This window comes from Microtus ochrogaster, chromosome 1 (genome assembly GCF_000317375.1).
Source record: "Microtus ochrogaster isolate Prairie Vole_2 chromosome 1, MicOch1.0, whole genome shotgun sequence".
Taxonomy (NCBI): Eukaryota; Metazoa; Chordata; class Mammalia; order Rodentia; family Cricetidae; genus Microtus; species Microtus ochrogaster.
This window is the reverse complement of record NC_022009.1, coordinates 67,296,511-67,320,938: the sequence shown is the minus strand read 5'-3', so window position 1 is coordinate 67,320,938 and position 24,428 is coordinate 67,296,511. Positions and strand designations below refer to the sequence as shown.

The following is a 24,428-nucleotide window of genomic DNA, read 5'->3' as shown; positions in this document are numbered from 1 at the left end:
CTGTGCCAGATGTTGATCTTGGGTAGGTCTTAGCTCCATCTGTGCCAGATGTTGATCTTGGGTAGGTCTTAGCTCCATCTGTGCCAGATGTTGATCTTGGGTAGGTCCTGTGCAGGTAAGCACAAGCACATATGCTGTGAGCTCATGAGTATGATGGTGTTTCCTGTCCACAAGGCAGCACCCTCCCCATCCTCTCATTTTGATATTCTTTCCACCTCCTTTTCCACATTATTCCCAGTCTTGGATCAGGGGATTGTCTCTTATTCTCAGGGCTCTGACCAGTTTTGTATCTCTCCATTGACTACTGTCTACTGCAGATAGAAGCTTCTCTGATGACTGCTGAGACCAGCCCGGGTCTTTGGGTATAAACATAACTGTTTAGAAGGTTACAGATATAATGAACATTAGCAAAACAATAGTAGGTTCTGCCCTCCAGTCTGTGGCCTGCTGAGCTGTGCTGTCTAGTTTTATGTCAACTTGACACAAGGTATATTCATCAGAGAGGAGGGTGCATCAGTTGAGAAAATGCCTCTAGAAGACAGGGCTGTATGCAAGCCTGTAGTGAGTTTTCTTAATTAGCTATTGTAGCACAGATGATAAAAATCCAGAGACAGATACAAGGGTTAAAGCTGAAGATGAGAGAAGCAGAGCAGTAAGCCACTAGAGAGACTTTTTCCCTCTATCAATGCTCAGACAAAAGGGGTGATCCTCAGACTGCCTAGAGTGCACTGTATCTCCACCAAACCCCAGACTCCACACTCCAGTGAATTCCTGTCTCTTCCCCTCTGTCTGCTCAGCTATATCCCTTCTTGTCTCCACCTCCCTAGTGCTGGGATTAAAGGTGTGTGACTTCCAAACACTAGGATTAAAGGAGTGAGATTAAAGCCACCGCCACCTGGATCTGTTTTGGATAGATTTTCTGTAGCCCAGAGTAGCCTTGAACTCACAGAGATTTGTCTATCTCTGTCTCCTGAGCCCTAGGATTAAAGGTGCATGCCACCACTCCCTGGCCTCTAGTGGCTTAGCTTTGCATTCTGATCTTCAAGCTTTATTTATAAAAATACATATAAAATATCACTGCAAGCTATTGATGGAGGAGGGCCCGGCTCACTGTAGGTGGTGTCAACCATGGGCTGGTGGTCTTGGGTTCAATAAGGTTGAGCAAGCCGTGAAGAGCAAGCCAGTTAGCAAGCACTCTCCTCCATGGCCTGTGCATCAGTTCCTGCCTCTGAGTTTCTGCCCTGTTTGAGTTCCTGTCCTGACTTCCTTCAATGATAAACAGTGACATGGAAACATAAGCCAAACAAACCATTTCCTCCCCAAGTTGTTTTGGTCATGTGTTTCACAGTAGAAACCCTAGTTAAGATGCCAACCAAAGGTTTTTGATCAGGATGACAGTACCAGGCACTGAATTTCCTTCTCTATACGGCCTCAGATCCAATCAGAAAGTGGTTAGTCCATAGCAGTCATGCTACAATTCACCAGTGAAACATACTAAGTTTATCTTCATTAACACTGATATTTTTTAACTTTTTAAAGCTAACTCATTATTAATTTACTATAAAGTCTTTGACATAGAGATTTTTTTCTTTGCAGCTACTGCTGAATCTGGACTTCATAGAACTTCTTCTCTAGAATTCACTCATATGTGAAGTCAGAGTCTTCCCAACAGACCTATCAGAAGAATGTGTAGAGATCTTAATACACACACGCACACATACACACATAATTTGAAATATAATATTTTACCTTTGATATGTTATTTGACTGTTCATAAAACTTTTTTATTATTTTCCAGTATGTATAAAACATTAAAGGATATTTTGTATCAGAGATTTGTGGTAAAAAATAAATAATCTGTAATTAATTTTTAAGTAAACATTTCAAGTTAACACATGTACCATGGAATTTTATGCACTTGGGCTTCTTCAATGCTAGTTGTCACAGTGGCACACAGAGAAAAAATTCTTAATGCTTTGGTGGGATTAAATGTCACCTTAGTGAAGACTTATTTGCCAATTTTTATCAACCCATGGATATATATTAATATATATTTTAAATATTATCATATATAGTTTAAATATCATCTTGATATACTGGCATCATAGCCATTGTCAACACATTTTAATTCAACTTAACAAAATCATAGATAAAAAACAGACACTGTGGAAATTCAGAAAGTCATAATGACTTGCTTTTAAAATCTTTATTCCACCAAATCAAAGCATCTAACAGAAACAGATCAATGTCTAGCTATATATGGGATACCAAAGCTGTATCAAGATGAAAAGCAATAATTTAAATAGACATCTTCCTTGCTGAGTTACATGTCTCAATCTTCCTTGCTGAGTTACAATGTCTCAGTCTTCCTTGCTGAGTTACAATGTCTCAGTCTTCCTTGCTGAGTTCCAATGTCTTAATCTTCCTTGCTGAGTTGAATTTCTACTCAGGCATTTCGAGCTCAACCCTCTCTTGTAAGTTCCTGCAGCACAGGGCACTAGCTTAGAATAGTGATCGTGTGGCGAGCTCCTGTCTTCTCTGTGTGCTGAGTGTCAAGAAATAATTTGGTAGGTTAGGTTATAAACTGACAATTTTTATAGTGTTGCTTGGCAGCGGTGGAGCACGCCTTTAATCCCAGCGCTCCAGAGACAGAAGGTGGAAGATCTCTGTGAGTTTGAGGCCAGCCTGATCAACAGAACAATTTCCAGGACAGCCAAGGCTACACCGAGAAATTCTGTCTCAAAACCAAAAAGAAAACAAGACAAAAAACACCACCACCAACAACAACAGCAAAAACTATAAATAGTGCCAAAATTAAAAATTCCTAGAAAGAAACTGTGTCTACAGAGACTGATTATAATTTCAATACTGGGAGGAATGGAACGTTAGGGTCCCTGAGGCTAATTGACCTTATTTTGAGTTAGTTTTAACCCTCAGGTCAGCCATTCCTTGACCACTTCCGTGTGAGAACTAGTCTTGTGGGTATCACACAAAAGCTTTAGGAATCTATTGGCTTACCCAATGCACTGGCTCCCACCAACCCAAAAGCAAGAATGTCATCAGATGGCATTTTAGGCCTGTAGCAAAGCCTCCCCTTTTTGCTATAAACCCTCTCTAAAGTACCCTCTAATTCGTCTTAAACTCTTGTTTTATGACTTTTCTGGTCTGTAAAACTATGAACCTCCATAAAACTTCCTCCACGTTAGAACAGAGTTGGGGGAAGTCTGAATCTGTGTCCTTGGCCGTGCTCACCCAAATGGCTCAGGAATAAAATGTCTTTTATTCTCTTTACGATGGGGCTCTGTTTCTTCTGTTGATAGTACTGTTATTTTTTTACTTGCATTAGTAAGTGTAATGGTCGTATGTCTCTGAGTAGTTATACTGTGCTAAGCGCCTTTCTCATATGTGTTAATGTGAGATGCAGAAGGGTATCTGAACTATGTTTTAAACTGTACTTCCCTCTGCTGGTGTAAGCTGATTGCTTTTCACATCTGTTTACTGTGAGGCCAGTGGAAAGAAAAGACAATCAAGGAAATGAGTGACTCCAACAGCACAGGTTTAATCTGGAGGGGGTGCACCTGTCTGCCTCTAGGCTGGGGTAGTTAGGGGGAAAGTGTTGGAAGGTGAAAGGGAACTGGACTATTTCCTTTTTTTTTTCTCTAGGTTGGCCAGTGCTAGGGAGTTATGCCCAAGTTATTAATCCCCAAAAGAATTCACGCAGCCCAGTTTCTGATGCAAATTACACGAGGGTCTTTATTTTACAAATCCGAGTGTGGACCACCCCTTTCTATCACCCCAGCTTTGTGAGTGAGGAAAGTATGTGGTGATGAGCTGGGGAGGGGAGATGTTTAAAGGGGAAGTGCAGGAATCAGAGCAACTCATGTCCTGTTGTCTTAGGATTGGGTAAGGAGGACATAGGGTAAGGTAGTTTCTGAAACCACTGGCCAGTTTTGGGGCATGAAACACTAACAAAGAGCTATAAATTACTGACAAGGTATCTTCAAGGGCAGGATGCTTCCTAGGAACATCTGGACCTCATTAAATTTTATGGTCCTGGCCCCTAGTCCCTTAATTGGGTATTTATGGAGTATCTATTCAAATTCCACCATTGCAGCACATTTCTGGAGCTGAGATCCCCCACCCCACCCCCATTATATGGTTTAAGATGAAGCCCTTTCTTTAAAACGGAGCTTGCAAAGTCAGGACCTCACAAGGGGTAATGGTGAGTTGAAGAATTTTAAGTGATCCATAAGCATTTCTAATCTATACTCTCCACATTTTACCCTTTTCTCTCGCATTATAGGGGTTCCCCCTTAGTTCATCTGAGGTGTTTCATATATTAAGGAAAGTATATAGTTGTATTGTTTGGGTTTTTTTTTGTTTTGTTTTTGTTTTTGTTTTGTGTGATCCCATGAGTTTACTGGGGTTAATTTACAAGAGTTGTGAGTGAGGTGTTACTTACAGGAACATGGATGACTCAAGGCAGCTGCAGCCCTGAAAAGTCTATCCCAGCATGGGTAACAGCTCTTGGGAACTAGAACCCTGGAGTTTTCCGCATGATCTGTGGGCAGCTGGATAAGTTGAAGTGACAGGGAGGGGCCCCATGTATTGGTTATTTTTCTATCGCTGTTTTAAAACGCCATGACCAAGGCAGGCTGTAGAAGAAAGTGTTTCCTTGGGACTTATGTCCAGAGGGATTAGATTTCATCGTGGTAGAGAATCGTGGAGGCAGGTGGCAGGGAGCTGAGAGCTCACATCTTGAATAGCAAACAGGAAGCAGAGAAGCTAACTGGGAATTGCATTGGGTATTGAAATCCCAAAGCCCACTCCAGTGACATAATTCCTCCACCAAGGTGACACCTACCTCAAACTTACCTCCTCAAACTGCACCAGCAACTGGGAACCAAGTTCAAATGGCTGAGACTTCCAGGTGACATCTCTTTCAAACCACCATGATAATCATGTATCTGTGGGAAAACCTTAAAAATTATTCACAGCTTTCTTTTAATATTTCTCTATATGTTTGTTTGGATTGTGGATTTAAAACTGTTTTGAAACAATATCCTCACCGTGTTTGTTGCTGAGGTTGATGGCCTGAGGTCGGCTGAGCCTCCCACTGCAACTTCCCGGATAGCTGAGAGTACAGCACGTGCCATCATACTAGGCTAAGCATCTTAATATAGTTAAGGTTAGCGTTCGGTCTTTTTTTTTTTATATTAAAATAATACACACAGAAGTATACAGACAACCAGCTAATGAGCCAATAAAAATTATGAGTTCTTTATTATCCTGCAACCAAAGTGGGCTTACACCTCAGACTCTGTTGGTGCTGAAGCTCAGGGGTACAGCTGTTTTTGCCTTTAAACAGCATACTTTAGAGCTGAAGAGATGGCTCAGCGGTTAAGAGCATTGCCTGCTCTTTCAAAGGTCCTGAGTTCAATTCCCAGCCACCACGTGGTGACTCACAACCATCTGTAATGAGGTCTGGTGCCCTCTTCTGGCCTTCAGGCATACATGCGGAAAGAATATTGTATACATTATTTACATATATATATATACATATATATATATACATATATTAAAGACCGTACTTTACATCAGCATCAGAGGACAGATTAACCTGGCAATGTTCATTCCTGGCAGAGTATAGTATTCATTTCAGGTGTAGCATTTTTTTGACTTACACCTTCTTTGATTGCTTTAGTTTCTATTCATTATTTTGGTTAGAAATCTCAAACATAGCTGGGCGGTGGTGGCACACGCCTTTAATCCCAGCACTCAGGGAGGCACAAGCAGGTGGATCTCTGTGAATTCGAGGCCAGCCTGATCTACAGAGTGAGTTTCAGGACAGCTAGAGAATACACAGAGAAACCCTGTCTCGGAAAACCAAAAATAAAACAAAAATAAGAGAAAAGGGAAAAAAAGAGAAAAGACATCTCAAACACATTGCCAAGGCAGGCGTGATTACTGGGGAGCCAGAAGGCTGAGAGAGGAGCACAAAACAGAGTCAGGACAAGATGGCATTACCATAGTCAACATTCTGAGTGTTGGGATGGGTGGACAAAATCCTTCCCTGTTCTATTTCCCGTAACATCTTCTAGAATTTTAGCAATGTTACACATGGGAGAAAGTGGAAAGAGTATAGGAAGGGAAACTGTCCAGATTTACACTGTATGAGAAAAGAATCTGTGTTTAATGGGGGAGAGGGGGGACGTGGAGGACAGCAGACAAGTCCTTCTGAATCAACACCATCCAAGCTCATAGGAACTCCCAGAGACAGGCAGCACACACAGGGCCTGCTCGGGTCTGCACCAGGTTCTTCGCATATAAATTATGGCTTGTGTTTATTGTTTTCATGGGATTTCTGAGTGTGCAAACGAGAAGGTTTTGTTTCTTGTGCCTTCTCTTGGGCTCCTTTCCTTCAGTTTGTTTGTTTTGTGCAATTTCTACTTGCTAGTTTTTGTGTTATCTTACTATAGTTTATTACTATTCCTTAGAAGTCCGTTTGTTCTCTGATGAGAGACAGAAAGGGAGTGAATCCGTGGTGGAGGGGAGGTAGGAGGGCCTGGAAGCAGTGAAGGGAAGGAAAACAGTAATCAGGATATATCATACGAGAAAAAAATAACTTCAATAAAAGAAAAAAGGAATATCCAATATCCTGGTGTTTTTGTCTTGTTGTGGAAATGTGGGTTAAAGGAAGAAGAAAAAGCTGTAGAAATAATTGGAAGAATTTACAAATCAATTTACAAGATATTTCCCCTTGATTTCTGTAGTGCTCTTGAAATCAAGTGCAGCTTTCCTAGCCTTTTCAGGAGAAATTATGTCAGGGCACATGAGTGGATTGCCAGTCTTCCGCATCTACAATCCTGAGCTGCCCTTGGAGAGCACTGAGCCTTCTCAACTGTAGCCCACAGGACTCATGCAGCTAGGAAGACCCAGCGAGACAGGGGAAATATAATGAAAGAACCCTGTCATGTTTCCAGAAGTCACCCAAGTAACATAGCTGAGGGAAAATCACTTTAATTTATCGAAATCATACAAACGTTAGACAAACGTTAGTCCTACTTCTGAGGCCAGTATAAGACCCTAAGACCCCTACCACAATTTTAAAGCCAAGTTAGAAGCAAGCTCTATTGAATACTGGCAGGACAATGGACACTGGCCAGGTCCATGCCTGGGATTCCCAGAGAATGGCAGCGAGATAGTTATATTAATCCAGTGCCTATAAAGGCAAAACCCACTAGTCTATGTACTTCCTACCGCCATCCAATCCAGGATAGCCTCACCCTATCTCTGTAATTTTATCTATCAGTGCCTGCCAAGTGTCTTGCTGTATTTCCATGGATAGCTATTTCGAGAAGAGTGGACATTTACCCAAAATATCTAAGAATTGGATACTTTCAACCAAAATTTCAATTACATACTGTGGTTTTTATATGCTGTAATGTATTAAATGTCAGAGGCAATTTGGGATTCAAAAGCTAGGATTCTAAGTCAGTGTGTGCATTTCCCACAATGAGCTGCTATGGTGAGCAGAGTATAGTATGCTGACCTGACTTTCCACATCCATGTAGTAAATTATATGTATTCTGTGGTATTGAGATGATAGAAAGTTTAGAGTGACAAACATGTTTAATCTATATTTTAATTAAATGTATGGCAAGTAAAATGTTTGGAGGCAAGGAAAACAAAAGTTATACATGTATGTGTACATGTGTGTGTATTTGCTCATGCACACATAAGCTTTTGTCCATTTAAAGCTTCTTTGGTGTTGAATGTGCAACATGAATAACGACCTAACACCCTTTTTCCAGAGAGCCTAACAACCCCAACTCTTGAATTATTGAGTTACAGCGAAGAAGGATGACTGGGTTTTGTCAAACACTGGCCAAGTAACTATGAACAGAACATTTTCTTTTCTCGCAAATACCAACATGATCAACTGAATTGGCGACTGCTCAGTAGTAACCCATTCTCACCGTAAAATTCACCTTTTTATATGGCACTGTGTGCTTTAGCAATATTTACATAGGGTTTTCCCATTGACACCCACAAGTGACCTTGGGTTGTCAGGTGTGTGAAGAACATGTTCTTTTTATTGATTTTGGCATCATCATTATCTTCATTTAAAAAAACTTCAAAATTTTCCATCTTTTTGTTATCTAGAAAAAAATTAATTGCTTTTCAGTGAACCAGTTTTTATCATTTATATGGGATTTCTCTGCAAGGGAAGTGGCTTTTTCCCCCATCATTTGGTGTAGAGGGGAAGAGGAGAGTGGGATGGCAGGAAGAATTAATTTTGGGTCATATAGTCCAGTTCCCCTGTGCTAATGGTTTGCTTAGACTTTGTCTATTTCTGGGATCTATCTGAGTAAACTGTATTTTCTTGTGACATCCATTTAGTTTCCTGTTTGTTTAAAGTTGAGTGAAATTGGTTTCTTGATAATCTATTTTCTATATATGTGATTTTCCTACTTTAAAAATATCACGTCAAGGCTGAGTGTGGTGGCACACACATTTAGTCGTAGTCCTTAGAGGGCAGAGGCAGGGGGATCTCTGTGAGTTCAAGGCCAGCCTGGCCTACATAGTTAGTTCCAGGACAGCCAGGGTTATAAAGAGAGACCCTGTCAAACCAAAGAAAGAAACGTCAAGTGAGATTTTTCCCTTTATTTTTTTCTTTTTGCTTATTTGAGGGTCGTGTTTACCTTGGTTTATTGTTTCTAATATATTTTACATTAATTGTAGGTACAAGATAGAACCAATTTCTCCCCATCCCCAGAAAACAGTGTGCCATTTATTTAAAAATTCTGGGACTCTACACACTCAAAACAGCATAGAAATAAAAAAAAATCAATTAAAACCTGAGGAAACCTGAGCAACAAGGAACGGAATACATAGAGTTCTTATAACTCTGCAGGAAAAAACAAGGTATGTAGCCACACACAAAAGGCAATGAGGCAATGGCACAGTATTCCTAGGGAGGTTGTAGAACTATCTGATGACGTTACTGATGAAAGTTTAACAAAAGATGTCCTTCCATGGGGAGGGGAGAGGCAGGGAGGGGAACAGAGAAAAATGTTGAGCTCAATAAAAAGCAATAAAACAAAGATGTTCTTCCACTCATAATCACCTTTGATGTGAGGAGTTCATTAGTGCTGAGTTACAATGGAACGGGCTCTTGTGCTGGCCAGCGGGCCTGATCACTAGGACTCTTCTTGAAAACATAGGCAAGCCAGTTTGTATCCTGAGCGTCTAAAAGTTGGAAACTTTCAGGACAGATTCCTAAATTTTTAAGCAGGTTCTGGCATAGCCCAGGCTGGCCTCAAACTTGCTGTGTAGGGGAGGATGGTCTTGAACTCCTGATCCTTTTGCCTCCACTGGGCCCCCTTCATTTCTGATGGACTGTTTTCTTACGTGTTTTCTGAGTTCCTGATGTTAAACCAACCAGTCAAGAATAAGACCATTACCACAGTTTAAAGTCGAACTTGAAGCAAGCTTTAATTAAATACTGGCCAGGTTAATGAACTCTCTAGCCAAGTCCATCACTGGTTTCCCAGAAAACAGCCCCAGGACATGGTTTGTAGGGGCTTACATATTTCCATCAGGTCCGATCACAGCATCCTGAAATAGTCCCCGGCTGAGCCTTCCGCCCATGTGTGTTCAAGCACATCCGGTGTTGGGTCAAGCAAACTTGTTTAGGGGAGTGCAAACCCAAGCCTTTTTGTTTTCTGGATCTCTTAGGTATAGAAATTAAAACACAAAATGTAACTTTGGCTCTCACGCTGGGTTAGTCCAAAGGTATTAGTTCTCTGAAGCCATTATTTTTTTCGTCTTCACCCTTGTTTTCATTCTGCATTCAATTTTACATTTTCCTTATTTTGATTTTTGAGGACGGCCTTGAAGTATTGCTCAGGCTGGCCTATAACGCACTGTCTAGTCAGTGCTCCCATTCACCACAATCCTTCTGCTTTTTTAGTTCTGGGTTTGCAAATATGTGACTCTATGCCTGGTTTCTTTCTGTAATTGTTGTGACCCTTTAATCGTCTGTTTTACAATGTATTTGTCCCCCAGGAACCTTGCCCCAGCTGTCTCCATAACCATCTACAGATATTTTTACTGTGTCTTTATTTTCTAGATATTCTGCCACTCAGTTCGACTTCCTCTTTTCTGATGTTCAGGGAGAGCGCTTACATTTTGAGTGGGGGTTAGAAAGGCTCCGGGTCGCACCGGAAAGTGGCGAGCTGGCTCCGCCCCCAGCGCCCGGCTGCTGGAGCCTAGCCCCACGATCCACAGCCACCCCGGTCCAATCAGCCAATCGGTGCCTTTGAAACACCCGGCTCTGTGATTGGCTCCCGCGGAGACGCCCACCTAGCCTTCGGTGCAACGGTGGCCGACCGCGGTCAAGAGGCTTGCAAAGCGAGGGACGCTTTCACGAGGACACCGGGCAGCTTTTGGTGTCCGGCAGGGCTGGACGGAGATGGCGGCGGCGGCTCTGCTGGCTGTGGTGGACAGGAACCAGTTGCGGCGGGTCCCGATCCTGGTGCTGCAGCCGAGGTGACGGTGGGGGCGGCGGGTTCGTGCGCGGCCGGGTTGCGGGGGCGCCGGGTCACGTGAGCGACCCTTCAAGTGTTTGTGTGGTTTTGGTGGGCGCTGTCCCACTTCAGTCGGTTGGCTCTTCCCCTGGTCCCTTGTCATTGGCTGGTTTCTGCTCTGGCGTTTGGGAGGGTGGCGCTCTGAGCTTGCGGGATTTGGCACCCAGCATGGCTATTCCTACCGCAGAGTGCACAGCTGGAGGCGTAGGCCAGGACCCCCTTCCCAAAGTCTCTTTTAGCTCAGCTCCCTCATCTTGAGTGCAGTTCACGGGATTCCCATTGTTGGAAAGAATCAAATTAATGAAAGCCACCTTGCAGAGGGCTGAGGAGTTTTGTCGAAAGCCGTTCACAAGTTTGAACAAAGCTGTCAGATGACCTATTGTACCCCCAGATACTTTTGGCGATGAAGCTCCACGCTTCGTGGACAGTAATTTCTGCAGTGAAAACCACCCACATTTTGGAATAGCAGCCTCCCAGTACCCACCTGAGGGCAAGATTGCCCTGCGGGCAGAAGGCTGGTCTCTCCTACCCGCAGCTGCTCACTGTGTGTTTGAACTTGGCCAGGTTATTTTATGTCTTTGCTTCAGTTTCTTCTACGAGGAGGTAATGGTGCTCGTATCTAGCAGAGATAATATTAATATGATACTAGTCCTCTCTTTTGTCCAAATTAACAAGTGGATAAAAATTTAACCAGATGTGGTCCATATGATTTAGTCAGTTAACAGACTTTGAAGAATCAACGCTTTTCTCTTCAACAAACAGAGGTAGATACCCTGACTTTTCAGTGACTTCTTAGACTCACCCCGTATTTTAGGTAAGAAAGATGGTGAAATTAGTGCTAATGCTGTTTCCTTTTCTTAAGTTTCCAACCACTGCCTCTGATTCATTCTCTTCTCTGTTCTCTCAAAGTCTGCTTAATTGTCCATAAAAAAAATCTTTGGTAGCTGTCATCCTGTTAATAGCTTCTAGAATTAAAAATCTAACCAGCATGGGATTTTTTTTAACCAGTCATGATTCTGCTAATCTCAGAGAAAAGAATCCTTAGTAGTACGATTCTAGGTATGAGAATAGACACTGTCTTAATTGGTGCCATTATCTCATGGCAGCAACTTACTTATCTTGATTAAATGTTTTAAGATGTAGCAAAAATAACTGTAAATAATAGGATAGCGCAATCAGAACATTGTCAGGATAGAGGATTCTCTAAGAACTATGTCTTTCTGCCTGTCCTGTCTCAGTCTTTACTAGCTGAAAGGAACATGCTTTGGGCTCTCAGTGGGCCCATTACGAAGTTGCTGTTTCGTAGGCATGACTGCCTGGAAAGGCCTTAAACCTTAACTTACTTGAACAGGTCAAAGGGAAGTCAGTGCTCCAAGTTGGAAAAGGTCTCATAGAGATCAGGAAAGATGTCTTCCTTCTTGAAGATCAAGAATGTGAGGTGGGTTGGGTTGGAAAGATTTACGACAGCACCAGTCTCCTGGAGAGGCCAACTGCAAAGCTCTCATGCCAAAGATGTGTCTTCCCGGTTTCAAGAATGACAACTGATTAAGTGTGTTTAGACAAAAGATTCTGTCCCACCTGGTCCTGTAGCCACTCAGTCCCAAAGAAACACACAGAGGCTTATATTAATTGTAAACTGCTTGGCCTATTGTTTAGGCTTATTGCTAACTAGTTCTTACAACTTAAATTCACCCATAATTCTTGTCTATGTTTAGCCATGTGGCTTGGTAGCTTTTCTCAATAAGACATTCTCATCTTGCTTCCTCTGCATCTGGCTGGTGACTGACTTTGCCTTTCCCCTTCCCAGAATTCTTCTAGTCTGGTTGTCACCCCCAAACCTCCCTTCCCCCGCCCATGTTTCCTGCCTGGTTTACTGGCCAATCAGTGTTTTATTAAACCGATACGAGTGACAAACCTTTACAGTATACAAGAATATTATCCCATAGCAGTGTGCCTTCCAGGACAGTGGATGTATAGCGTGCCTCAAGTGACCCTTGGGAAATACTAGTCCTGGTGATTGCACATTTACATGTAAAGTGTATATGCATATTAGTGCAGATAAATAATATCTAATGCATACTGTGATCTTTGTGCTTTATGATGGAACTAAGCTCATCAGTCTATAGTCAGCTGTGGCTTTGCTTGGAAAATTGTATACTTTAGAGCTGAGAAGTATCTTTAAGATCGCCTCTTACAGAATGGGAGCTATAGGTTAACACTTGACTAGCAGGTGTTTGTGGCCCTCTAGCTGTAAAATTTATTCCTTACTATTTAAGTTTCCTCATTGGGAGGGTATTAGTAAAAAAAAGATTGAGGCACCCCAACGTGATCTGACCGTGGGCAAGCAGTGCTGAAGAGAAGCAGTGGGCACTAGGCCATAGCCAACATTGCTTATTTCTGTTATCCTTGCTTGGCTTCCTTCCTTCAATTCCTCTGCCTTTATATCAAAACTGTCTTATCAGAGGTTTGCATTCAATTTGCTTTTCAAACTGTAGTTTGATTAGCATATTTGATTCAATAAAATAGAACAGATAACAAAGTGCAGAGTGAGAGTAATCTTCCTTGACAATTCTGTGTGTGTGTGCGCGTGTGTGCGTGTATGTGCGCGTGTGTGCGCGCGTGCTGGGTGATCTTCAGGCAAGCTTTATTTGTTAAAGCATAAACAAAATATCCCTACATTTTACTATTACTTACAGTCCAACAAAAGGTTTCTAAACAGCCGAGGTAGATGATTCTAAAGCGCCTTAGCCTTGTAATTGTCTCTCTGGCCATGTGCCAGCTTCAGATGTTAAACAGGATAGGTGACTCTTTCAAAGACCTTGACACACAGGGAACCTGGCCAGCACTCAGCCTCCCGGGTTCTAGGTAGGTCTTTTTCCATGGAGAGTCTTCATAGAGATCACCTTGCTAATGGGCTTAGGTTAACCTTTCGCCATATCTGGACTTGTTTGTAAGTTTTGAAAGAGCAGTAGCTGATCTTGTATATTCTGATTAATTATAATTCCATTTGGGTTTATTTTATAGGGAATGGGCTTGGAAGCAGAGAACCATGAAGTATGGGACAACCCCAGGTACCGGCAGACTTGGTTTGGCATTGCTTTAGGATGTGAGCCAAGAAAAAGAAATACGTAATCTTTAATTTGTGCACAGTAGAATTAGCCTCTCATAAACAAGCCTTCCTACTTTAGTATTTTCATGATAACTTTCTTATTAATTACTTCAGTCACCAATTTTGCCTTTTATGTCAAATCCTTTTTGTTATTGGGTGTGAATTTTGATGTGTAATGATGGACAACATTTTCAATTTTTTGTTTGTTTGTTTATTTTTTTTTAAGACGTGGTCTCCCTACATAGCCCTGGCTATCCCGGAACTCACTATGTAGACCAAGCTGGGTTTGAACTCACAGAGATCTTCCTGCCTCTGCCTCCTAGAGTACTGGGATTAAAGGAATGCACTACCACTGACTGGCCACAAAACATATTTTTTTTTAAAGAAAAACCTTATTTTAAACTGTCAGCATTTATCTCATTTATGATGATAGAAATGTTTATCATAATATTTTTCTAGATCAGACAGTTTTATTACCATGGTTAAAAACAAAAGGAAATAGTGAATCTCTTTGGCACTCAGAATTAAATATGAACCATCAGATGACTGTGCAGGCGATATTGCAGGGACCGTTGCCAGCAATACTGTATCATTTCTTTATAAAATGTGATTACATAAGTGTTTATCTTATAGATGAATCCTAAGTGTGTGAACAGGACATAATCTTATGAATAGCTTTTTAAGAAATAAATTTGGAAGAGCTATGCAGATGGGCAAAGAAGTGGCCTGTGCTGTTGGACACATTTGGAACGCGTGTCTTGATTAGGTTTAGACTGGATTCTAGTACTGGGAAGGAATGAAAACCAGCAACATTTCAGGCAATAGCGCAGGAAAGCCTTGAGAAGCCTGTTGATCTGACTGGATGAGAACAGCTCTCTGGGGAGATGGCTGAGTGAAACTGACTGTAGAGAGCTAGAAACATGGACGAGCTGGAGCCGCTGAGAACACAGATGTCACCCACATAGAAGGGGTGGCATTTGAGAGTAACAACACGACACATGACACAGTAAGAAGAAAACTGAGAACCAAGTCATGTCTCCTTCACACGTGTTTCTGGATGTCAGTGTCCTGAACTCTTCTATATGAAGATCATACAGTCTGGTTTTTTAAGCTTTATGTAACTTTTACTGAGTAGCTTGAGTTTGATGAATAGAGATATTATACTTTAGTGAACAAAAAAGAAATCCACTGTCTAATACTAAGGGTGATTTTGAGCTTCAGTGTACCGGTTTCGTCAAAGCCTTTAAGAGCTGACTAGTAACATATTTTAATTTCTCCTTTCCTAATATCACTTGTGTCTTGCTTCATGGTGTCTTAACAGGAAGAAGCATTGCCAAGGTCCTCATTGCAAACAGAGGAGAAATTGCTTGCAGGGTGATGCGAACAGCCAAAAGGATGGGCATACAATCTGTGGCTGTTTACAGCGAGGCCGACAGGAGCTCCATGCATGTGGATATGGTACGCTGCTAAGAGCTGGGAGCAAAATCTTGTTGGCGATTGCATGTATCTGCCTCTGTGTCCAGTTTAGTTCTTTACGGGGCAGTTGTTGATTGCAAGTGTTAACTAGGTTCTTTTAGGTAGGTTCCAACTTCCTGGACCAGCTTCAGATGGCTTCTTGGTTTTGTTTTTTGTTTTCTTTTGTTTGTTTTGTCATAGTTAACTACTCTGTCTTGTTAGAAATAAGTTTTCCTCCTGCCTTTCAGGTCTCTGAACCTTTCTCCTTTCTCAGTGTCCTTTCTGGACCCCACCCACTTGTATGTATTCGACCATTACTGTTAAAGTTCTGATGTCGAGACTTGCCTTGGCCCTCCTCCTTTCTCACTGTGTTCTTTATTTGATCATTTGACCTCTCCCTTTGACTTTGTGGAAAACTCTCAGATTTCTGTCTGTAGCTCAGCCTTCCTTTTGAACACGGGTGTCCAGGGACACCAAGCTGCCCATTTGTCAAACAGCAAACCAGTATGTCCTGACACTGAACTCTAGCTAGTTTATCTACACACAGCTTGATGGTCTTCACTCTTCCCTTCCCAGTGCCAACACCTCTGCTGAAGCAAATAATGGTGCAGGGACCTGGGTCTGGTTAAATGTCCCCCTCCTCTTTTCCTCACTATTTAGAGAGCACTAAGGGCTGCTACTTCTGCTTCTTAGACGCTCCTCCCACTTCCTCCTGCCCTCTCTTACCTGCACTAGAAATCAGGCCACTGTCTTGACTGGAGAGTGCTGTTGCCTTCTGAGCCTTCTTCCTGTCCCCCCCCCCCCCCCCGGTCCTCTTAGGATCTCTTTCTTGCATGTCAGCCAGACCAAGTTCTGAACCAAAATTGTTCACATAGTTTAATTGCATTATGATCCATCAAGATAGGAAAACTTTAAGAGACAGACAGCTAATTCTTGGTGTTGGTAAGAATGGGTAAAATTGGTGTGTTGATGGAGATGTTTGTTAGTGAAACCCCAATGCTGATGAACCAGGAACTTCAAAATGTACACATGTGACCCTGTCCTGCAAACATTCTGCTTGGTCTGTGGCTCCAAGGTGGGGGTGGGGGGGTACATAAAAATGCACAGAGTTATATAAAGAATTTTTAGCCTTGCCTGTGTCCAGTGCTGTGCCACTACAACCCAAATTCAAGTGGAGAGGCTTGTGATTAAATGAGTGGTGGTACCTCCATTCTGTGTAACTGTTCTGCACAGCTGTACTTGTGTGTGCTAGCAAAGAGGCACCCCCCAAAAAACAATTCCAGAAGATAGGCAAATAGTGTGATTCTGTTTGTATACAACTAAGACTGTGTGTGTTGATGTTTATGTGAACAACTAAAAATATGGATATAAAAAAATGTTCCAAATTAGTTCTAGTGAAAAATAGGTCTGGAGAGGACTATATTGAAGAAAGGCTGGTGCCCAAGGCCGATTTGCCATTGTATTATTGTCCATGTTTTTCAGAATGAGAATATACTTGTGTTTTGTGAAGTTAAAATATGATTTGGGGCTTTTTTTTTTTCCTTTTTTTCCCCCCCCCCCCCGCCAATCTCATTATGAGTTCTAATAGGAAAAAAATCCAAATATTTTTACTTCTCGGAGGCCTCATGAAATCTGTTATCACAGGTCCCTTGACCGGTCTCTTACTATGACCCAGCCACATGAGTTATCCTTGGTTGCTTCCACAGACCAGGTTTCTGTCCACCTCTGGACCTCCACATACGTGTGTCCTCTCCATGGAATCTCTCCAATCCCTTTCCTAAGTCCAGTTTTTCATCCATCCCCAGGCCAAGTCCTTACTAACACCAACCAGCAGCCCTGACCGCCCCTGCTAGCGCTCCCTGCCACCCTCAGACCAGAGCCAGCCTCCTCCTTTAGGGCCTTGGTCACAGTTTCTGTTTGTGTGTGAAGGTTGAATGGCTGTCTTCCCTCTGTAAGGGACACTTCCCAACTCAAAGCCTGGCACGCCGTAGGCATTCAGCGCGTGTGTATAAATGGATACTTGCTTCCTATTTGGTCTAGTGCAAAGGATGCTTTGGTCGTATGAGAAATGTAAAGGGCAGTGCAGAACAATGCACAGATCATGAGAGATTATATAAACTTTTAATGTTTCCTTGCTACATAGTTCCACTAATGTATTTTGTGTCAGTTTTTGGGCACTAAGTACATTTAAGATCATTATAATGCTGTGATTAAATCTAGAATGTGGTTTATTTGGGAAAATTGAATTTTGACTCTGCTTACGTGCAGGAGTGAGTCCCATACTGGATGCTTCTGCTTCTTCTTACATTATTCATGTCATTGTCTGTTGTGCCCAGTGTTTTTGTTTTAAATAGTAACTATATCAGGATTTTTCTTTTGGGTCGTTAATGAGCTCCAAAATCATGACATGGAGACTTATTAACTTACTATTAATTATGAATACTTGCCCTTAGCTCTTATTTTAATCTGGTTTTTTTTTTATCTACAGTTTGTCTCAGGGACGTTTACCTTTCTTCCTTTCTTCTTCCCTCCCTCCTTTCTTCCCTGCTCTCTCTTCCTCCCTCCCTCCCCCCTCTCTCCCTCCCTCCTACCCTCCCCCCTCCCTTCCTGTATATCTTACTTCATTGCTTCTCGTGGCTGACTGGCTGGCACCTTCCTGGCTTCTAGCCCTGGGCATTTCCCTCTCTTTCTCCCTCCTTTTCTTCTCTTCCCCTTTGTCTAGATTTCTCCTCCTACTCATTCTCTTTGCCCACCTGTCCCACCTGTCCTTCTCTCCTTCAACTATTCAGTCAGCTTTTTATTAGACCAATCAGATGCCTTAGGCAGGCAAGGTGAAACAAATGCAACACGCCTTTACATTGTTAACAAAGGCAGCAGGAGCAAATGTAACCCACCTTCACAAAGTTAAAGTAATACTCTAGAACATAAACAAATGTAGCATATCTTTGCCTAGTTAAACAAATTTTTTGCAACAAGTAACTGAGGCTAGTAATGCTGTCTTTAACAGGCGGACGAAGCGTATTCCATTGGCCCTGCTCCGTCTCAGCAGAGCTACCTTGCAATGGAAAAAATCATTCAAGTGGCCAAGAGCTCTGCAGCACAGGTAAGAACTGTGAAAAAGTTTACAGTGCAAAGCAAGTAAATTTTGTATAGTTTATGTAAAGTTACTCCTGTGTAGGCATTTTCTCTTTCCAGCCAGTTTTTGTGTGTGATTATTGAGTTATCTTTGAAAACTGTATACATTTCTGTATACATTTGTATACATTCTTCTTCCTCAGCCTTTTACTGGGTCCTCTGCACTTGAATTCTTTTGGGAAGTAGATGGAGGGAGAATCTAAATCATAAATTAGAATTGGGAGAGAGTTGAGCTCTTCTTCCTCAAAATTCAGGTGCTTTGAACATGAGATGTTTGGGTTTAGGTCATTTTTGCACAGAAACAATAAACAAATCCCTCCTCCGAGGCTGCAAGCCTTTGTTGTCCTTAGTAGCACATCAAAGTGTGTGGGGTGTTCTAGGCTGAATGGCGTGGCTCATCGGGTAAAGGCCCTTGCTGCCAAGCCTGTCAGCCTGAGTTCAGTGGAAGGACAGAACTGATTCCTCTAAATTGTCCTCTGACCTCCACAGGCATGCCTCACCACACACACACACACACACACACACACACACACACACACACACGGCAAAAGATGCAATGACAACTGTTTGATAACTATTACTCTTTTAACCAAATATATGCCTTAAATTAAAACAGGAAAGCTATGTCTTAATTGTGTTTCTAAATTTAATTTGCACTCGGGAGGCAGAGGCAGGCGGATCTCTGTGAGTTCGAGATCAGCCTGGTCTACAAGAGCTAGTTCCAGGACAGGCTCCAAAGCCACAGAGAAACCCTGTCTCGAAACCCCCCCCCCACAAAAATAAATAAATAAAATAAATTTAATTTGTATTGAGTAATAGCCACTTCTTGATTTAAGCATTTTTAAAGTTCAATTATTGAAACTTTAAAAAAGTTTATGTAAAGGTAAAAAAAATTTAATGTGTAGGTAAAGATTGTTCTAGAGATGACCACACAATTCATTAATTCCACTTTAAATTTTTATTTATGTGTGTGTTTGTGTATATATATGTATGTATGTATATATGTCTGTAAATGTGTGTATATGCTTGTGTGTGTCTGATGTAGGGGTTGGAAACTTGTGAATGTGAAGGTCAGAGAACAACTTTGCGGAGTCAGTTTTCTCCTACCATTTTATGGCTTCCAGACTCAAACTCAGGTGTTTGCTTTCGGTGGGCACTTTACTCACTGAAATATCTCACTACCCTATTAATTGTACTTCTAGGTAGATATAGAAGAATTTATACTAGGGGCTCATATTTGTCTACTAAGGTTCACAGTCATGTTATTTTAGATAATAAAAAAGTAGAAACAATTCACACGTCTGTGAACAGATTTGTGGATGACCAAATCTGGAATATACATGTAATGAAATATTGGCACTAAAAATGTTGAAGCTCTGGTACAAGTTGCCACATGGATGTGAAACCAGCTAAGTTAAATGAGCCACAGACAGACAAGAATTCCATCAACAGAAGATATGACTTGTAAGTTCATAGAACTAAAAAGAAAAATAGCGGCTGCTCGTTCATTTTGTCTGGGACGGTGGTAAGATTTTGAGACAGGTGATGATGACAATAGGAGGGCATCCTCATTGTCAATCATGTGCTTAGAATTGCTTGAACTGGTACCTCCTAAGCTGTGACTTATTTCTGTAATAAAAGGTACAAGGCTGAGAGTAACCTCCATGGAAGACACCGTGCCTAGCACACACGAGGCAACATCAAGTGAAAAAAGAAATAAGCTTTCATGGTGTGAAACAGGCTTCAAAATTCAGCATGAATGTTCTAGAATCTCTGTGGGAGCATGTCATGACAGAGGCCTTGGTGTCTTGTTGGCCACATCTGGATCTTCCCAGAGGAGGGTGCAATGCCAGCACCAAAGCTCTGCTAGCCAGTAAATTGGTTGTGCTTTCTCTCTTTTGTAGGCCATCCATCCAGGATACGGGTTTCTTTCAGAAAACATGGAATTTGCTGAACTCTGTAAGCAAGAGGGCATTATTTTTATAGGTCCTCCTTCATCGGCAATTAGAGATATGGGAATAAAGAGGTAAGCATATAAGACAAATTGAAGTAGTCTATTTTATTACAACAGGTATTTTTTAAATTAATTGTTCCTTGTGTGTGTTTGTGTGTGTGCACATGCAAACATTCCACCTTTACGTGGGTTCTGAGGACCGAAGTCAAGGCTCACAGGGCAAGCATTTTGCCCACTGAGCCATCTGGCCAGCTCCATTCATAGGCATTCTAAACTATACTCTCGTTGCTGCTCTTCTGGCATGTAGGAAAACTCCACTGAACTATGGCAAACATACGGGTAGTTAGTGTTTTAAGATCTATATTATCTGTCCGGGGTTAGACGATGGTGGGATGAGCTACCACGTGAAGTAAGGGCCAGCGTGTAACAAGGACTTTCAGTGTGTGCTGTAACATTGGTCTCAGCCTGAAGTCCTTCCTTTACTTGTGCGATGATTCTTTAAACAGTTGTGATTTGTTGATATCACGGAATTGGGACATCTTGGTATCTTTACTCTAAAGCACATCCAAGTCCATCATGGCGGCTGCTGGAGTTCCTGTTGTGGAAGGTTACCATGGCGAGGATCAATCTGACCAGTGCCTGAAAGAGCATGCTGGGAAAATTGGGTACCCTGTTATGATCAAAGCCGTCCGTGGTGGAGGAGGAAAAGTAAGGTTGTGGGTACCTTTTCTACCATTTCTGGCTAGAGGTCTGCGATCATTTTGTGGTCACACCATTCTTTCTTTCTTAGGGCATGAGGATCATTAGATCGGAAAAAGAATTCCAAGAACAGTTAGAATCAGCCAGGAGAGAAGCTAAGAAGTCGTTCAATGACGATGCTATGCTAATCGAGAAGTTCGTGGAAACACCAAGGTCAACTGCTGGTTTGGGGTTTTTGGCTTTGGGGTGTATGTGTGCAATGCATGTGTAGTCTGTAAGCTATGTTGTTGTAATACTATATGCATTCTTGAAGTTCCCCAGCTCTGCCTCTTTAATCCTGGGTTAGAGGACAGTATGCTTTCATCTAAATATTTTTTTCTGTTATTAGAAAACTCATGTGTAAACACATAAGAATCAAAATATGCTCAAAATAACAGTGAATAGAATAATTTATAACATAATGTTATTATACTTCCAGGCATCTTTCCATATCAGTAAACACTAACTCTGTCTTAGTGCCTTTGTTCAAGTTGGAGTGGCTCTGAGACAGTGATGTACCAGAGTTTGTTTATTACTGGTGAAACTGAGGATTTTCTTCCGGTATTAATATATTCTAAGAATCAGTGTAGTTACAGAGCTGCAAGCATTAGTTGAGGAATTTAAAACAATGGAACTTGTTAGTTAACTAGAGCCAGTTATGAAAATTGTTGTCATCATTCTGTGTTAGCAGGTAGTAGCCCTCCTGGCTAACACGGACTCTAACATGTGCCAGATTCTATGTTTTCATATTCTAGGTAGTCTTATCATCCTAATTCGAAAGCCCTTCCCCCCGGTTTCAGTTTGTACATCAGGGCACCAAGCAGTAGAGTGACTGTTGCTGCCTGTGGTCACCCAGATATTATGCTGTAATCTGAAATTTGAGTTCAGAGTTCATATATATTATTGATATACACACAAATATATACATATATTAGATATAAATATACATGTGTAAAACCTTTAAGTCAAGTGAAAAGAACAATTCATTTGTGAACCATGCATAGAAAGGCTTTACCTTGCAAACAACGAACTTGAAGCACTAAGTTCTTTCCTTAAAAAGAACCCAGGAAGGACTTTCTTTAACATTATCTTCTCCTTAAAGAGGGCCCTGAGTTGTTTTGGGTTTGTTTTTTTTTTATGCTGTTTAAAAGGTGGAACTGTAGGGCTGGAGGGAGCAGTCTCAGCAGGTAAGAGCACTGACCGCTCTTGCAGAGGATCTAGGGTTAATTCCCAGCACCCACCTAGCAGCCCATCTGTCGCTCCAGTTCCAGACCTCTTCTGGCTTCTGCGGGCCAGACGTCAGGCGTGCATGTGATGCATAGACATACAGGCAAAACACCCATACACATAAAACAAAAATAAGTAAATCTTTTAAAAAATTAGTGGAACCCTACCTGAGTGTGATACATGAAATTTAATTGCAGTTTGATAGTTAAAAAATAAATCCATTTAAAACAGGTCAATAATTAGAAGAGTGCAGCATATGCTTGCTATTAGTGGGAAGGCAGAAACAAAAAAGATTCTAAGTGTTTCCTTTTGTAATAGCTTTCAAAAGAAAATAGAAGAATCAGCATCCTTTTCTGTGAGAACTCTAGGAGCACCTGCTGGACATCCCAGCGAGTGTGACCCAATACAGGAAATACTGATTATCTGATACAGGGCCTCCCCATGTCGCCCTGGCCACGCGCTGACCTGAAGCTCTCTATGCAGAGCCCTTGAGCCCACGGTCCTCCTACCTCTGCCTTCCCCAGTGCTGGGATTACCAGGAGGCAGTACTGCATCCGGTTCATCAAGTAAGATTAGCATTTCTGTTCAGTGGTTTCTAGTGGAACTACTTGAATACTTGACTATTTTAGTCATCAGTGTATTTTTAGAACCTGATGAATAGAGTTCCAGAGAATTCATGGGAGTGTTTATAAATCTGATCAAAATTATTGTTTTTCTGAGAGATTAGGATGGTAAACCATCTCTAAAGTGTATTATTTTAGAGAGAAAAAAAACAGATTCCTTCTTCATTTATACCCAATACATATTCTAGATAGCTTATAAACATACATAAGAAATAGTATTTTGGTGTTCTTTGACAATATCCTGGCATTCCTGTACTATCCTCCAGTGTGTATTTCTCTTTTCTAACCAGACCTCACAGTGGTTAAATTGAAGCCTCTGATGAGACGTGTTTGTGCCCTGGGCTCTAGAACCTCTACATTAGCACAAGGGAAGGTCACTGAGAAAGAAGAAAATGGGAGCCACCAGATGACTGCAGAGACCATAAAGAACCTGTGTCTTCTGAGCTTCCCTTATATTTTAAGTATCACAGGAAAGGTATTTCCCACTTCTGGGACTCAGAGAAGAGCTGCTGTGGGGGGCTAGGTCCCCCATGTTCCCCTCCTATCCCAGAGTCTGGACTAGAGTGTCTCCTTCCATGGAGCAGTGAGTGTGGGAGCGATGCAAAGAGACTGATGAACGCATTTCATCTCTGTGTAAAGAGGTTGGACACCAGAGAACGCAGGGAAAATCAACAAAAGCTGAACATGACGACCCATTTAGACTCCTCAGAGAGCTAAAGCACAGAACAGACCACACTGAAATCTGGACTGGCCGGGGAACTCAAGTTCTACTGGGATCCCCTTACCTGAAGCAGCAGCTGCTGAAGCCCTGAGACTTGGTAGGGATTTCCACAAGCGTCTGGCAACTTAAGCATCAACCAGCTTGAAGGAACAGCTCCCCTGGGGTGTATGCACCACCATTCATGGGAAATCAAAATCTACCTCATGATTTGGAGGAACTGGGGGGTGGGGAACGTATTTTATAACAGGCCTAGAATATTCTATTCTCTTTAACAAACGTATCTTCCCGAGAAGCCATGCTCAAGTCTATACAGTGAGAGGTGCCAGCTAGTTCGCTTTTTTTACCTAAGGGAAGAAAAGACCAAGGGAGACACCCATGAAGGTCACAGCAAAAGCACAGACTGTAGAGTAACCGATTTAATTGAATGCTGTAGTAGCTTTCTGTCATGTAGCTATGGTCAAGTGTGTCTGTGAAAGTTAACCAGCCAGAATGGCGACAACACCTTGGTTGCAGCTCAGTGGTAGAGCGCTTGCCTGCCCTTTGCAAGGCTTTGGGTTTAACCCCCAGGACTAAGAAAGCATATTAGAGAGGTTGGGGCCTTGTGGGTGTGTTAGGTCTTGAGGGTTTTGCCCTGAGTGGGATTAGTGTTCATCTAGAAGGGCTTCAGGGAGCCCATCTCTTTATTACTCAGTGTCTACGTAAAGACACGGTCTATGAAGAGCAGGCTCTCCCCAGGCTCTGGAGTTGGAGTTGTGTCCATCTTTACTTCTCACCCCTTGGTGCTGTAAATAAATTTTTGTCATCTATAAATTTCTTAGCATAAAATATTTTGCAATAGCAGCCAGAAACGACCAGGGCATGTCTCCAGCGTCAG

At 42.0% G+C, this 24,428-nt stretch overlaps 2 protein-coding genes across 2 annotated transcripts in view; both read left to right on the top strand.

Annotated features, from left to right (window-relative positions):
- Positions 1 to 321, top strand: part of LOC101998449 (ankyrin repeat domain-containing protein 26-like) — a 31,644-nt gene extending 31,323 nt beyond the window's left edge. Inside the window, exon 10 of the mRNA XM_013347441.1 lies at positions 271 to 321. Within this exon, the coding sequence (XP_013202895.1) occupies positions 271 to 321 (51 nt within the window). The remainder of the gene's footprint in view (positions 1 to 270) is intronic.
- A 9,865-nt stretch (positions 322 to 10,186) lies between these two features.
- The window catches only part of Mccc1 (methylcrotonoyl-CoA carboxylase 1), a 50,493-nt gene continuing 36,251 nt past the window's right edge, over positions 10,187 to 24,428 (top strand). Inside the window, exons 1-7 of the mRNA XM_005343794.3 lie at positions 10,187 to 10,554; positions 13,617 to 13,663; positions 15,023 to 15,159; positions 18,164 to 18,259; positions 20,196 to 20,317; positions 20,806 to 20,953; positions 21,036 to 21,157. Coding sequence (XP_005343851.1) covers positions 10,478 to 10,554; positions 13,617 to 13,663; positions 15,023 to 15,159; positions 18,164 to 18,259; positions 20,196 to 20,317; positions 20,806 to 20,953; positions 21,036 to 21,157 — 749 coding nt within the window. The 5' untranslated portion in view covers positions 10,187 to 10,477. The remainder of the gene's footprint in view (positions 10,555 to 13,616; positions 13,664 to 15,022; positions 15,160 to 18,163; positions 18,260 to 20,195; positions 20,318 to 20,805; positions 20,954 to 21,035; positions 21,158 to 24,428) is intronic.